Here is a 13,384-nt window from a genome sequence, read left to right as displayed (position 1 = left end):
ATTCCTTACCAATCGAAAGTCGAGTCCCTTATCGGCGATAAGCTGACAGGCCGTGCGAATTTCGGACTGCACTTGAACAAAGAGCGACGTGATTTCGTTGAAGTAGAGCTCCTCGCTTAACGAATTGAGAAGCCCGGAAAATATGGTGGGAGGAGGGGTCGACTTCTGTAGGCGGAAAGTTTGGCAATATTACAACGTAGGAAAGGCCGTAAAAAGCCCGCACTAAATTTTACACAGCATGAGTGTTACGCTTTTAGAATACTTCCACTCTTTTCGGCAAAACTTTAGATTTTGTGAAGTAAGAAGTCACTTTGCGACATGAATGCTTGCATCATTTTCAAGAGTGGAATTGTCACAACAGCTGGGCAACCACGGTAACTGAATACATTCACGAAAATCGCGGCTACATTAGTTTCTTTGGTCAATTTGGTTATAATTAACTGCTAAATGCATATGAACTTTCTCAGACAGATTTACCTTTAGACATACCACTGACTTTGCTACATTTCATCAGTGTTGGGATGATTTGAGTCATGACTTGACTCGAGTCAACTTTTTCGTATGACTTGACTCGCGTCACTTTGCAAAAATGACTTGACTTGACTCGGCGCTTTAGAAATGTCAATTGACTCGTGACTCGGAGCAAAATTTACGAGTCAATTTCAAGTCATCAAGTAAACGGTGTCGATTAAATCACCTTTATCTTATGTATGTTCAGATTGTTCACGATACGCCGATGTCAATTGTGAGGGCAACCAGTAATTCACTGATTGTAAATTGAACAAAACTATCACAGCTTACGCTGTCGTAGTAGAGGTAGATGAATCTGATAGCAACGTATCTTTGTTTCTTAGACGGGTCAGTGTTTACATTACGCAGTGCTCACCTTTACCAACCATCGTGTATAATTTAAATCGAACGAACATAGTTTATGCGTTTATATTCTCACGGATGTGTAGATGGGTAGTGTACGTACTGTACCATATCAATTTGTTTAACTTCTCGGGGATTCATATTCGATCCTCTATATTGGCTGATAATAACAGGCTGTAGCATGTAGCTATAAGCAGATAATCACCCATTTTATTAGCAGTTCTAAGTGTGCGTGAGCGATACAACGCCTTTTTGCATATATTTAATTTTATATTCGTTATTTGATTCAAAATAAATGGTCAATTAATCTGTCTTTCATCCAGTTAGCAAAATGTAATGACTTTGCATCAACACTCATACTTCGAAAATTCGATTTGACTTGAATCGTGACTTGACTCGTGACGTGACTTGACTCGAGTCACCATAAAAAATACGAGTGACTTGACTTGACTCGAGTCACCTTCGAAAATCGATCGACTTGACTCGAGTCAAAATGTGCAATGACTCGAGATGAATCGTGACTTGGAGTTAGTGACTTGATCCCAACGCTGCATTTCATACATTCATTGGTACTTCTATTTGTAATTGACTAGAAGTTTACTGTCACTTTCACTTTGACAACGTCTGGTAAAACACATACCAGCTTAAAAAAGGAGTCGGCAGCAAGCTCCGTATCACAAAAAGATGCTCCAGGTCAACGTAACGTAATACAACTCACTTCTGATTCATACCAGTAAAAAAACACCAGGCAACCGACAACGCGGTGGTACGCTCCGCGAGACGAAATGTACGCGAAAATTTTACTGACGACAGTGCCGACAACATAGTCTTCACCGTCGGCGCCGTGGGCGACATGACCGCACATAAGCCCGCACATTCTAAAACCGAGAAAATTGTTACCGACTACCAGCGCGGTAGAACAATATGAAATGTACTTCGCCGCAGCCGAACGCGTTTTCGCAACGATCTCGCTGCGAGATTCTCCAGCCGACCTTAGGTTTGGGGCGCCGCCAATGTATCTCGAAGTAGCATCTGCATTGCGTGTAGTTTCCTCCTGTACAACAGCATGATAGCTCACCTATCGACTATACTTATTGACCACTATCATGGTTATACAATCGACGGTGAGGTTCGAAAATGTTGTTCCGTTTAAAAAGTCATTAACAGTAACCATTAATGCTAACTGGCTCACCGATTTTGTAAAAATTTTTAAGACGGTTCTATAAAACCCGCGACCACCAGCCACCAAAGAGCCCAGCCCCAATACCTGGCAGGTAGTCGTAGTAGGAAGGGACAGTGTCTAGCAAGAAATTTCTGCCAAATCATTGTGCAAATCCCCAAGAATGTATAAGCCAGGGCAACATAGCACACTATGAGGAAGGCGAAAAATGCTGATCTTAAAATGGTCTTCAATGGTTTTTTCAGAATTTTCGCATCAAAACCGGTCGTGGAAATGGAAGTCGCCCAGAACCAAAGCCAAACGAGTCATTATGACGCAACTATGTGAACGTACATTTCAAAACATAGCGTATCGAGTAATCAATTTGAGTTGCGACGTTACAAACCGACGCCAAAGAAACAGCCATAACCTACAATACTTGCGTAAGCTACTCTAATCTTTCAGGAACACAAGTCCCAAGTCACCCGCACTGTCATTATTGACATATTTCAGGGGTGTGCAATTATTTTTCCCCACGGGTCAAATGAAAGCTATATTCAGCGGCGTATTAGTTTTATTTCTAAATTGAAAGCAGTCAATTACATCATAATGAGTGGTACTAAAATACTCGACTCGAAGCTTCAGAATGGAACCAGTCAAGTTATCGATTTTGCTCAGTTCTGTTTGTTAATGGCCAAATCGCTCGTGACTCATTTAAGGGACTGTTGTCTGACTCGAATCTGCCAGCCTTCGATCTAAACCGCTAACCTCTAAACAAAAATTTCTACACATTACCGAATACTGTAACGAGTCTTTTGGCATCGGAACATTCTCAGGTAGCGACACCAGCGACAGCACGTTTTCCAGGTGGTGCACGCAGAAGTTGACCAGCGACGCTCGCGGATTTTGATGGCAGAAACTGACCCAGGCCTGGAGAAAAATCGGCGGAGTGAAGAGGCAAAAGAGACAAACCTTCGGCACAAAAGTCTCGTACCTTGAGAGTGAGATTTTGAATGCGTTGATCAGACTCGAAAATGCAGCATTCCAACAGGCTCCAGAAACCGTCTTCGGAAATCGTAGAGAACCAATCGACGGTCTGCAGCACGTGTCAGAGGTCAGTACAAATATAACAACGCGACCAATGCCCAGAGAGTTTACTCGGATACATTGCCAATTTGCCACCAATACCCGCAGAAGCGTATAATTGTACACAACGACATTGGAATGGCGACTATGCCTATATTTCCTTCTCGTCCATAATTTAGTAATCGTCGCGTTGAATACAAATCATTTTGAATAATAGACATTATATGATTGGTAATCGTTGTTTTGAGGTAGCACGCAAAACTATTATTTTAAAATCGTTGTGAATTATTATTCACTGTGAATTTGAAGGTCTCGCATAAATATGCTTTTCAAATCATTTTGAATAGTCTACATTTTATCAATTATTTGGTCGGATATACGATATTGACAGGTAGAGATCAAGCATTTCACCGCTCAAGCGCATAGACTAGAGCACCAAGATTTATCAGTCAAACAGCAAAGTGCTCTCTATATATCAGAAACCGAATTCAGATATAAACACGGCCCTGTCGAGCCTGCATGATACCAAATCCACGGCACAGATTGCAACTTTACAACTTCAAATTCATCGATGATAGATATTCATTGCGAATCAGCGATGAATCAAAACCCTAGATAACAACACAAAAGTTCACAAGAACATCACGTCACCTTTGACTCAAATTTGTTGAGAACGGCCAATATCGTCTGCAGGGCGGCCAGTTTCACGGGCGACGGGTTTTTGATAAGCAACCACAGTCGCTGTAACACATTCCGCACATCCAAAATACGGCTGTACAATCAATGAAATCATTAAATTCAACGTGATCATCCCTAAAGAAAAGCACTGTTACCTGGCCTGCTCTTCATCGAGAGAAGCCACCAGCTCCGTTAGAAGATTTAGTATTGAACGAGTAGACGCCGTCAAGTCGTCAATATCCTGCAGGGCATGACATAAAATGCCAGCTAATTGCGACAGCTGAAGATATGATATGAAAATTTCAGGAAAAGTATGGATTTGTAAAATACAATGTTTAGTCAGAATTTCATAACCTGAATTTAGGTTATCGTTCCTATGAATAAGAAATCTCTCCATGAGCCCAATAACATTATTTCTGGTAGGAATCAGTTACACGAAGACTGAAGAGTGTCTAGTGACTTGTAGCTCGCAACATAAGATAGCACAATAAGTTCAAAGGTGCGGGAACTAAGCAATGTTTCAAAAGTCTGATGCTCAGTGAACTTCAGTGTGAATTTAACAACAGCAATCAATCACTGAGGTGTGAGGTGTAACCAATAACGCGAGTATCACAGTTTTCTGCGATTTACACTGAGAAAGAATATCAATACCATACAACAAATATTGCTGGTATCAATACCACACTTTTCTGCAATCCATACTAAGAAATAACATCAAATTCCGTACATTTTCCATCGGCATGCTCTCTCTTCCCAATCGCTTTATCAACGGGACCAGCGCATCGGCGGAAACACTTCTAATGTCGCCGTCATCATCGCATAACCCGCGGATCATCGTTTGAACGAATTGAAGATTCTTAGGGTAGAGATCCTGAAACAAAACATTTCATACATCTCATAAATTCGATACAATGCAGTTCGCCAGTCTTCGTGATGGGGAAAAGTGAATTATACATGCAGGCATAAAGGTTTGATACCAAATATTGTAATGGCAGAGTAATTGCTTAGACAAAATTACATTGTATAGTCTACTGTATGTAGACATTGTTGTTTGTTCAAGCCATTTTCCTGGTATCACGAGATCATTATTATCCACATTGCTGAATCGATTCATGGTTTAACATGCAGCGCTACATTGATGACAAGCATCATACCCATGTTAACGGGATGAGATCCATTTTTCATTGTACCAGACACCAGTATTACGAGATTGGAAATGTGATTCTTGTGGAGCATTGATATCATAATTGGGCGGATTAATGAACGGACTATGTGCTAACGGAAATAAGTAACAGGACCCTTAAAGACTATCAGCCTGCACTCTTATATGAACAGTCGGCTCTACTTAATTTTGGTTCCGGTCACTTTTTGCTGAATTAAGCAGAAAATCAATTGTCCGGTTCGTGACAGCAGACAATGCATGCAGAATTTGTATTACAAATTATTCAAAGCAATTCATCAAATACAGTATTAAACCGTGCAGGAAGGGCTGAAATGACATTTTTCGTAGGTTACCAAACACTGTTGTACAAAATGGACGCCATTGCACCGAAAAAAGAGCGACTATGAAGTCACCATCGTTTTATACAAGTTGATCATCGATTGCTGCTGATGACTGTATCATACATAGATCGAGATGTCAGAATCAAGTCATTTCCAAGACCCTATTCATGCACTTTTACGCAGTTCGTAAATTCCACTGACGTCTGACAATCCCATTTGGTGTCAGTAAATCACCAGTCGATGGCACGGATGCAATTGTTAAAATCTTCATAATCTCCGACCAGCCACACTTCGGCCTTTATTTCACAACTCTGTACTCCCCTCAGCAATTTATTCAACTTGAAGTGGTTCATAAGTATAACAAGTAAGAACCAGTTCACTCAAGTCGAAATAATTGCGACCACTCTGCATCGTACCATAAACCGAAAAAAACAACAAGCCTGACAAATTACAATTAATTCACCTCTCTTGTGCAAAGAATGTATTTCATCCCCAGAAAACCGGCGTGCCTGACTTCCCAGTCTTTTTGGCGCGACATGGCGGCCAGAACGTTCATGACATCTGCAAATCAGGTGGCGTCAAATAAATTTCAAAGGGATCACCGGCACGGTCGAGGATGCGGAACTCACCGGCTACGATATCAGGGTGCAAGTACTTCACCGTGATCGCTAGCGCTTGAGCGCAGGTCTCCCTCACAGGAGCTATCATCTGAAATTTTATCATCGCTCAAAAAACTAGTCGATATTAAAATCAATTGCTAACTCGTCGAGATGCTGAATATATCACTAGTAGACAAATACCACAAGTCCACAACGACTAGAGGTGGTCAGTAACGAAGAAATTCTATTTTTAGACTTACCGAACCGTAGAAAGTAGTGTGGGGGTATGTTACTGTTAGTATCGCCTTTGTGAGCGAAATTGTCATACCAGCTCCCTCAACTACGGTACCTGAATTATGTTTCGAAAATTGCACCCATTTGTAGTGCCATCAATTGTAAATCAATCGTTAATCAATCGTCAAATTCTACATGTAGTCAAGCAGAAATTTAAGATATTACTCCAACTTCTACTCAAGTAACAGCCATGACTACTTTGAGCAATTCTGGCAACTACTCACACAGGCTACAAGAATCGTCTTATATATATGTATATCAAATCGAGCATATAATGACTCTAATCTTCTAAGCGGTGATTGTTCTACACTTTGGACGCAGAAAAGATTGTGTTGGTGTCATACCGCAATAACGTGCGATCAAAAGCCAAGGATTGAAAGAACAAACATGACCTCTGGATCTACCTGATCGGATACAAAGTCTCCAAACTTATCCAGTACGAGCACGGTGAGAAGACGGGCGGCGGCATCCTCCAGCCAATCGAAATTGTCACGTTGCATCTGGCAAACAATCAGAAATCAAGTCTTGCTGCAGACACACTTTTCATCAGGTTACCTTCGCTTTGGCGCATCCAGCTTGAATTCCAGCCCCAGCGCCGTGCACGTTTAAAATTTCTCGTATCGCGAGCGAGGCGCCGTGACGGAACTCCCAGGACGGGTCGAACAAGGCCTCCAGCAGCTCTTTGCAAATCCATGTAAAAGGCCATTCGACACCCTATTGCAAAAGTAATAATGTTTGACAATAAATTCATGTTATCTTACATATTTTGATATGTATTTCATTGTAATTTTATATTTAACCTAATATTAAGAGTAAATAAAAATATGTAGAGCTTCATAGAGGCGCAGAACTTCAATATGCAGTTGGAAGGTATATTCATATGCGATACCATACAATATACTATTCAATTGTACAAAAATAAGTGTTCTTCAAAACCCGAACACCATCAAAGCCTTAGAATTATTGCGAGAAATTGTAGAGTGATTCTGAAATTTAATTTGAGATCCAACATCCAAGATGGCGGACCATAATCGCACTTTTGGAGAAGAATTTCAGGCTTGGGATATATTTGGATCCGAAATACGGTATCCTGCCGATTAGAAATGGATTATCTAATCATGTTTGGCGTATTGATGTCACCATGTTGAGATTGTGCAAAAAAAATGAACCCAATACCGGTTTTGTACTTCTGTGTTTCTTCGGTTTCGCTTCAGACGGATCGTCCAATTTTCTCTTTTTCTCCTTACTCGCTTCGAGTACTCTGCAAGGCATGTCTACATGGTAGTGCGACACATTCATACCATCAACACACTTTGAAATTATGTCAGCCGCCTAATGCGGCCTACACAATTACAAGCAAACCTTGCGTCTGTTACATACATCATTGGTGCTGCATTAAATTTATTCGCTCTTCTTTCAAGCACGCCAACGACTTACCCTACCTACCCATTCTGTTTCATCACGCAGAAATTAGAATGACCACAGTAGTCACCATGATGCAACAGCAGCGAAATATAATTACCAATCTCATCATTAACATACATGCCTAATTATCTAATCAATCACACTGCGCGTGATAAGCAGCCCGGGTTGATATCAATCAATATATAATTCATCAGTCCTTCATTCATAATTAAAAAATTCCCGATTCCTCCCTAGAAGACTAAACTATTACATAGGCTACATCCTTCCGTGTTTTGAAGACAGATCCAGTAAAACCAAAAAACTGAAACCCAAACACTCGTGAAAGCCCAACAATGCACAGTGCGATAACAAAATTCCCCAACAGGATGGTGATTACACTGATTAGTGATATTGAAACTCGGCGAAAACACACAAAATGTTGACGTAGCACTATCATTAAATCATATTTAAGGAGTCCAATCCATACTGGTAATCGAATTTCAAACAGGAAAAACACAGTTGCACTGTATGTGTAGAGTACAAATTCTCCCGGCAAATATGCACTTCTCTGAAAGGGTAGAAACAAGGACAACGTTCCAAGTTGCCAGTGATTCAAGAGAGCTCTAAGAATAGAACCTGCAATCAGTAGAAACGCAGCCTTTTTTTGCGTATCAATTACGGGTGACGGTAACCCGTATCGTAAACCTACAACTTGATTAGAAGCACAGACAAATTTTGACACCATCTTTTTTCAAACCAACGATTTGTAGCAGGTGAACACAAATGCGCGAATAGTCCGTCTCAAAACAGAAGCACTGCAAAAAGTGTAGTGTAGCAAGTACTTACATCCAACCAATCAGCTCTCTATAGATACAAATAGCATCCACGAATGTAAAATGTGCAAGTCCAGACAAAATGAAATGCCCAAAGAGATCACTTTTCTCTTGGGCACTGTACTTGAATTTAGTTGAATTATCCTACAAGATCACCGACTGGTTAAACCAGGGGTGGGCAAACTTTTGAGCTCGCGGGCCGCATTCAACATCTGAATCCATTCGCGGGCCGCACTGTATAAAATTGGGATTATAAACGAAAACGCAATATTGATATTTGATTATATAGTGAGGACATGGAGATAATATACGTAAGTGGTTATTTAAAACAAGCCAAACATTGCTTTGATGATACACGCGTCAGAAACATATAGTGTCGAGATTTCATAGGCTGGCGGACCTCAATAACCAATTTGTCAAAACTGTAGAGATGAAAGTCGCGGTTGGCCCGATTCTTAAAACAGGATTGAAATTTAAATCTGCGAGCAGCGATCTGTTCATAGATTTACTAAGTCCACTTTTGGTTCAGTTCCAGGACACACAATGCTGACAGCATCATAACCATGTTAGCTTCAAACACGCTTCTACTATGTGTAGAAAAAATATAAATACCCAATTCTACGCATACAAACGAAGCTACCTAAGACACGCCCTAATCGTTTTTTTATAAACACAACACTGGAATAATTAAAAATGGATTGGCCAATCTGAAATCCCAATCGTGATCCAAATTATGTCAATCTCGTTGTAGCTATCCCGCTGTGATATCAAGTATTTACCTTAGATCAGTGATTCTCAAACTTTTTAAGACACGTCCCCCCTTCTTATGATGGTGATAGATTTCGCGCCCCTTATCATCATATCACAAAACGCAACCAGGATGCTAGCAAACCTAACGGGTAGTTTGATGGCATGGAAAGTTACGACTGTGGATGAGAGAATTTTAAATATGTAATTCAGACTAAATACAGAGCAATAACTTTGAATTGGATGTAAATCGCGCGAAGCGCGAAATTTTTTTCTCATTCGAGCTCAGCTTCGCACCCACTTCAGAGGCTTTCACGCCCCCAAGGGGGGTCCGCCCACCAGTTTGAGAACCACTGTCTTAGAATTACCATGGTGAAATATACTAAGAAATAGTTAATCAAGTCCCTGCATTAATTCGATTTTTAGTACGCATTTTATCAATGTTTTTAAAAAGTTTCTTTAGACTCTCGCGGGCCGCACAGAATGGTGTTGCGGGCCGCATGCGGCCCGCGGGCCGTAGTTTGCCCACCCCTGGGTTAAACCCTTTGCATCGCTCAAAAAATGACAAGTCAAATGTCACTGGTCGCCAGAATTTAACTGATTTTAAAAGTAAACAAGATCACTTAATCAAAAATAGGCTATAGAGTAGTAGTATAGTATCCATCAATCAAGAATGGTGCTATTTATGCGTCATTAAAAACTCACTGCGTCGACTCCGCTGTCACTTGTTTCGATAACAACTTCGCTTTACGCTTAACGCGGTTTCTTTCGCGGCTGCTCATCTTTTCGGTGATTTGATTAGCGTTGGCCTGAAAACAAAGTTACCGGTCGCAGTCGCCCATCGCAACGTCAGTTTCGTTCGGCATACCTTGCTCGACGATACGTTATCGCCCGCGTTTGACGACGCAACCGGCATCAAGTCCTCGTCTCTGAGCGTAAAAAGATCATTTCAAATCCTGCACTAATAAACAAACGAAACATCAGCGGCTACAACCCCGTCTTGAGCCAGTACGCAGAGGCAGAATTGGACACTAGATAATTAGAGCGAAATGCAATGAAGCTAATTCTAATCTAATTTGTGAAATCTTTCTTTGCTGTCATTTTAATCCTAATCTAATTTATAGTTTTCCTGTAAACACTACAAGATAACTGCATAGCGCAATACAAGCCAAGCTTGCTGTTACACTTACAGCCATTTGCTATTCTCATGCTAATAAGAGTGAATCATGATTTGATATCAACAAAATTCAACGTCCAAGTTTTCGCGAATTCAGTAATTCTAATTCTAATCTAATTTGAAAAAAAAAAACAGGGTAGGCATAATTCTAATTCTAATCTAATTTTGAAATAACTATGCAGCTATAATTCTAATTCTACTAAAATTTTCTAATAGTCAACAGTGCTCTTCAAGTAGAAGTAGAAGTAATGATGTAAATTTATACTCAATTACAAGTAGAAATAGTGATTCACGAGACGTGCTAAAACTACTACCAGTAGAAGCAGAAAAGGCAAGGTCTGAAAATTAATCAAGCGGTTACTTTTATCGAGTAGATCTGGCAGAGGTGTCGCAATCTTTTAATAGTAAATCCGAGGTTGGCCTCTTTCATAATTGCAATACGAATGGTCACGACAAAATGATCGAGGATGGGGCGATTTTGGAAATATATATTAGGCCTACATATTACTGTTGGCTGTCGCCATGATTACGCGACTCAGTTGTTATGATAATTTTACTCACTAAAGTTATCCAACTTCGAAAAAGCCTACGAGTAAAAAATCAGTAAAAAAAGTAGTTTTGCATCAAAAATTGTCAAGTGGAAGCGGAAATTGCGTGAAAACATGCACACTTGAGTTCGTGAAAATTCACAAAGCGTACTAGACCAGTCCCGAAAAGCAGAAGTGCCGGTACTTCAACACCGACCGTATCTGCCAGTATGCGCTATTGTACACAGTCATTAAATAGACTTACACGAACAGGTCTTTCGAAGAAATACCCAGTGACAAATTCCCTCCCACCGATAACCCCATCTTCTTCTCAATTTGCTGTCTGGCTTGAGCCACGGTACGACCTGAATACGTTGCATGGTTTTTAGAGCTTTTCGGCGGTATCGGTCAGATTTCAGAGATCACATTTTCAGTGTCAAAGCTACAGCAGACCAATTAATACCGTTATGATTTCTCGCAAGTTCTAACATGCATTTCTAGCCGGATACATTTGTAGCCTGAGCTGTATTTATACTTCAAGTTGAAGGGGTCTTCCCTTGTTCAAGTAACATTTTAAAAGTAGTTCTAGTTGATGGATGGGGTATGTTTCAGAGTCAGAAGAACAATTGTTACACGCTTTTGACATCGCGCACACAGAATCAGTGCCTAATTTTACTTGCATAATTTAATTGTAACTTTTTTTCTACCTTTTTAAGAGGAAGTACTATGGAAGTGACATGGAAGCCTGTTACTTCTGTACCTTTTAAGCCCAGAACACTAGCTTTCTACTTCTAGTGTAAGCGGTTATCAAGATATGGCAAAAGTACCTATTTTCGGCTCGTTTGGTCAATTTGCACGGCTACTAGAGGGTGCACGAACCAAAATCATGATGAAAGTATTTTATTTGATATTTGGCACCATCTATCAAGACCACTTTTTTAAATTCAATTTTTATATTTTTCGCTCCACATTGCTCCATTACCTTCACTTAGGTCCATGTGCTCAAACTCCTCCCCAGACGATGAAAGCAGAAATTTCGAACGCGTCATGAGCATGTTCACGTCGACTTGAGAAATTTTCATCTTCATAGAGCCGTCATTGTTCACTTCACCGAGAGCTGAGACCGGGCCTGTAGTGCTAGCGTGAGAATCGCACCTCTCAAATACACTGTAAATTTTCTTACTTTCTTGCAAATCTGGATCCGGCTTCCACTGTGGAACTTCCATGCAGATGTGCTTTATTGCTTCCGCAGACGCGATTCTCGTGTTCCATTCTTTTTTCTTCACAAAGCTCATCATCTGAATAATAATTTAACGTTTCATCCATTAAAAAGCAATATTTTTATTTGTTCGATCCTAACAAAACATGGCTTCACAAATTCAAAAACAAATTTTAGAGATTTTACAGCATTCAGTACGCAGGTATATATCAATCTATGACATGGCACCAGTGCAGAACTGTTGATGGCGCCATCTGATTTGCCCACATTAAAATTACTTCAACTATGTAACGCAAAATTTTACAGTATTTATTTGTTTAGCAGAAAGTGCCGTATTTTGTAGTACGCAAGAATAACGAATTTCTTAGCATGAAAATCATGCATACAGTTTTCAACAACATATTTCAACAGCATATTGGTTACCTACGACTACATCATAGAGAAGTGGTTCCGAAGCTTTTTATGTACCTTGCGATACAATTTTCCACTTGAAAATGGCTACAGGGTTGGTTCGATTGGTTTGAAATAAGGACAGATTTGTTTGAAATGAGGAGAGTCTCATGTTTGAAATGAGGATAGTCATGTCAGAAATAAGGATAGTCATGTTTGAAATAAGGATAGTCGCTATATTCACTATAAAGTCAGTTGCAGTACCAGGCACGACTTCCCAGTGGTAACCCAGTCCGAATACATCCCAGACATGATGTCCGAACACGCCCCAGGCACGACTTCCCAGTGGTAACCCAGTCCGAATACATCCCAGACATGATGTCCGAACACGCCCCAGACACGATGTCCTAGCGTCAACACAGTCCTAACATACCCCAGACATGATGTCCGAACACGTGCAAGACACGATGTACGAGTGTCAATACAGGCCTAACACGCCCAAGACACCATGTCAGAATGGCAACACAGACCGAACAGGCCCCAGACACGATGTCCTAGTGTTAACTCAGATCCGAAAACAACCCAGACACCATGTTTGAATGGCCAAACATGCCCCAGACAAGATGTCCGACTGGCAGCACAGGCCGAACACACCCCAGACATGATGTCCAAACACGCCCCAGACACGATGTCCGGGTATCAACACAGGCCGAAAACGCCCAAGACACCATGTCCGAATGGCAACACAGGTCGAACATACCCCAGACATTATGTCCAAACACGCCCAAGACACCATGTCCGAATGGCAACACGGACCGAACACGCCCCAGACACGATGTCCGATTATTGGCAACACAGGCCGAACACACCCTAGACATGATGTCCAAACACGCCC

At 40.9% G+C, this 13,384-nt stretch overlaps 1 protein-coding gene across 2 annotated transcripts in view; it reads right to left on the bottom strand.

The window, feature by feature from the left end:
* LOC145457660 (TATA-binding protein-associated factor 172-like) overlaps nucleotides 1–13,384 on the bottom strand; it is a 32,439-nt gene that overhangs the window by 12,630 nt on the left and 6,425 nt on the right. Inside the window, exons 3-21 of one of the 2 annotated variants that reach the window (XM_080335884.1) lie at nucleotides 12,064–12,178; nucleotides 11,863–12,009; nucleotides 11,146–11,245; nucleotides 10,045–10,105; nucleotides 9,882–9,985; nucleotides 8,443–8,460; nucleotides 7,369–7,453; nucleotides 6,748–6,906; nucleotides 6,597–6,692; nucleotides 5,929–6,007; nucleotides 5,763–5,860; nucleotides 4,524–4,667; nucleotides 3,952–4,076; nucleotides 3,770–3,890; nucleotides 3,027–3,128; nucleotides 2,828–2,962; nucleotides 1,809–1,927; nucleotides 1,592–1,751; nucleotides 10–165 (exon numbers count right to left, since the gene is read on the bottom strand). In XM_080335884.1, the coding sequence (XP_080192010.1) occupies nucleotides 10–165; nucleotides 1,592–1,751; nucleotides 1,809–1,927; nucleotides 2,828–2,962; nucleotides 3,027–3,128; nucleotides 3,770–3,890; nucleotides 3,952–4,076; nucleotides 4,524–4,667; nucleotides 5,763–5,860; nucleotides 5,929–6,007; nucleotides 6,597–6,692; nucleotides 6,748–6,906; nucleotides 7,369–7,453; nucleotides 8,443–8,460; nucleotides 9,882–9,985; nucleotides 10,045–10,105; nucleotides 11,146–11,245; nucleotides 11,863–12,009; nucleotides 12,064–12,178 (2,124 nt within the window). The remainder of the gene's footprint in view (nucleotides 1–9; nucleotides 166–1,591; nucleotides 1,752–1,808; nucleotides 1,928–2,827; nucleotides 2,963–3,026; nucleotides 3,129–3,769; nucleotides 3,891–3,951; nucleotides 4,077–4,523; nucleotides 4,668–5,762; nucleotides 5,861–5,928; nucleotides 6,008–6,596; nucleotides 6,693–6,747; nucleotides 6,907–7,368; nucleotides 7,454–8,442; nucleotides 8,461–9,881; nucleotides 9,986–10,044; nucleotides 10,106–11,145; nucleotides 11,246–11,862; nucleotides 12,010–12,063; nucleotides 12,179–13,384) is intronic. The other variant, XM_080335885.1, reaches the window with a different exon arrangement.

The sequence above is a fragment of the Botryllus schlosseri genome, chromosome 15, assembly GCF_051294905.1.
Source record: "Botryllus schlosseri isolate E-star chromosome 15, Bs_hap1, whole genome shotgun sequence".
NCBI lineage: Eukaryota > Metazoa > Chordata > Ascidiacea > Stolidobranchia > Styelidae > Botryllus > Botryllus schlosseri.
This window is presented reverse-complemented; position numbering and strand designations above follow the sequence as displayed.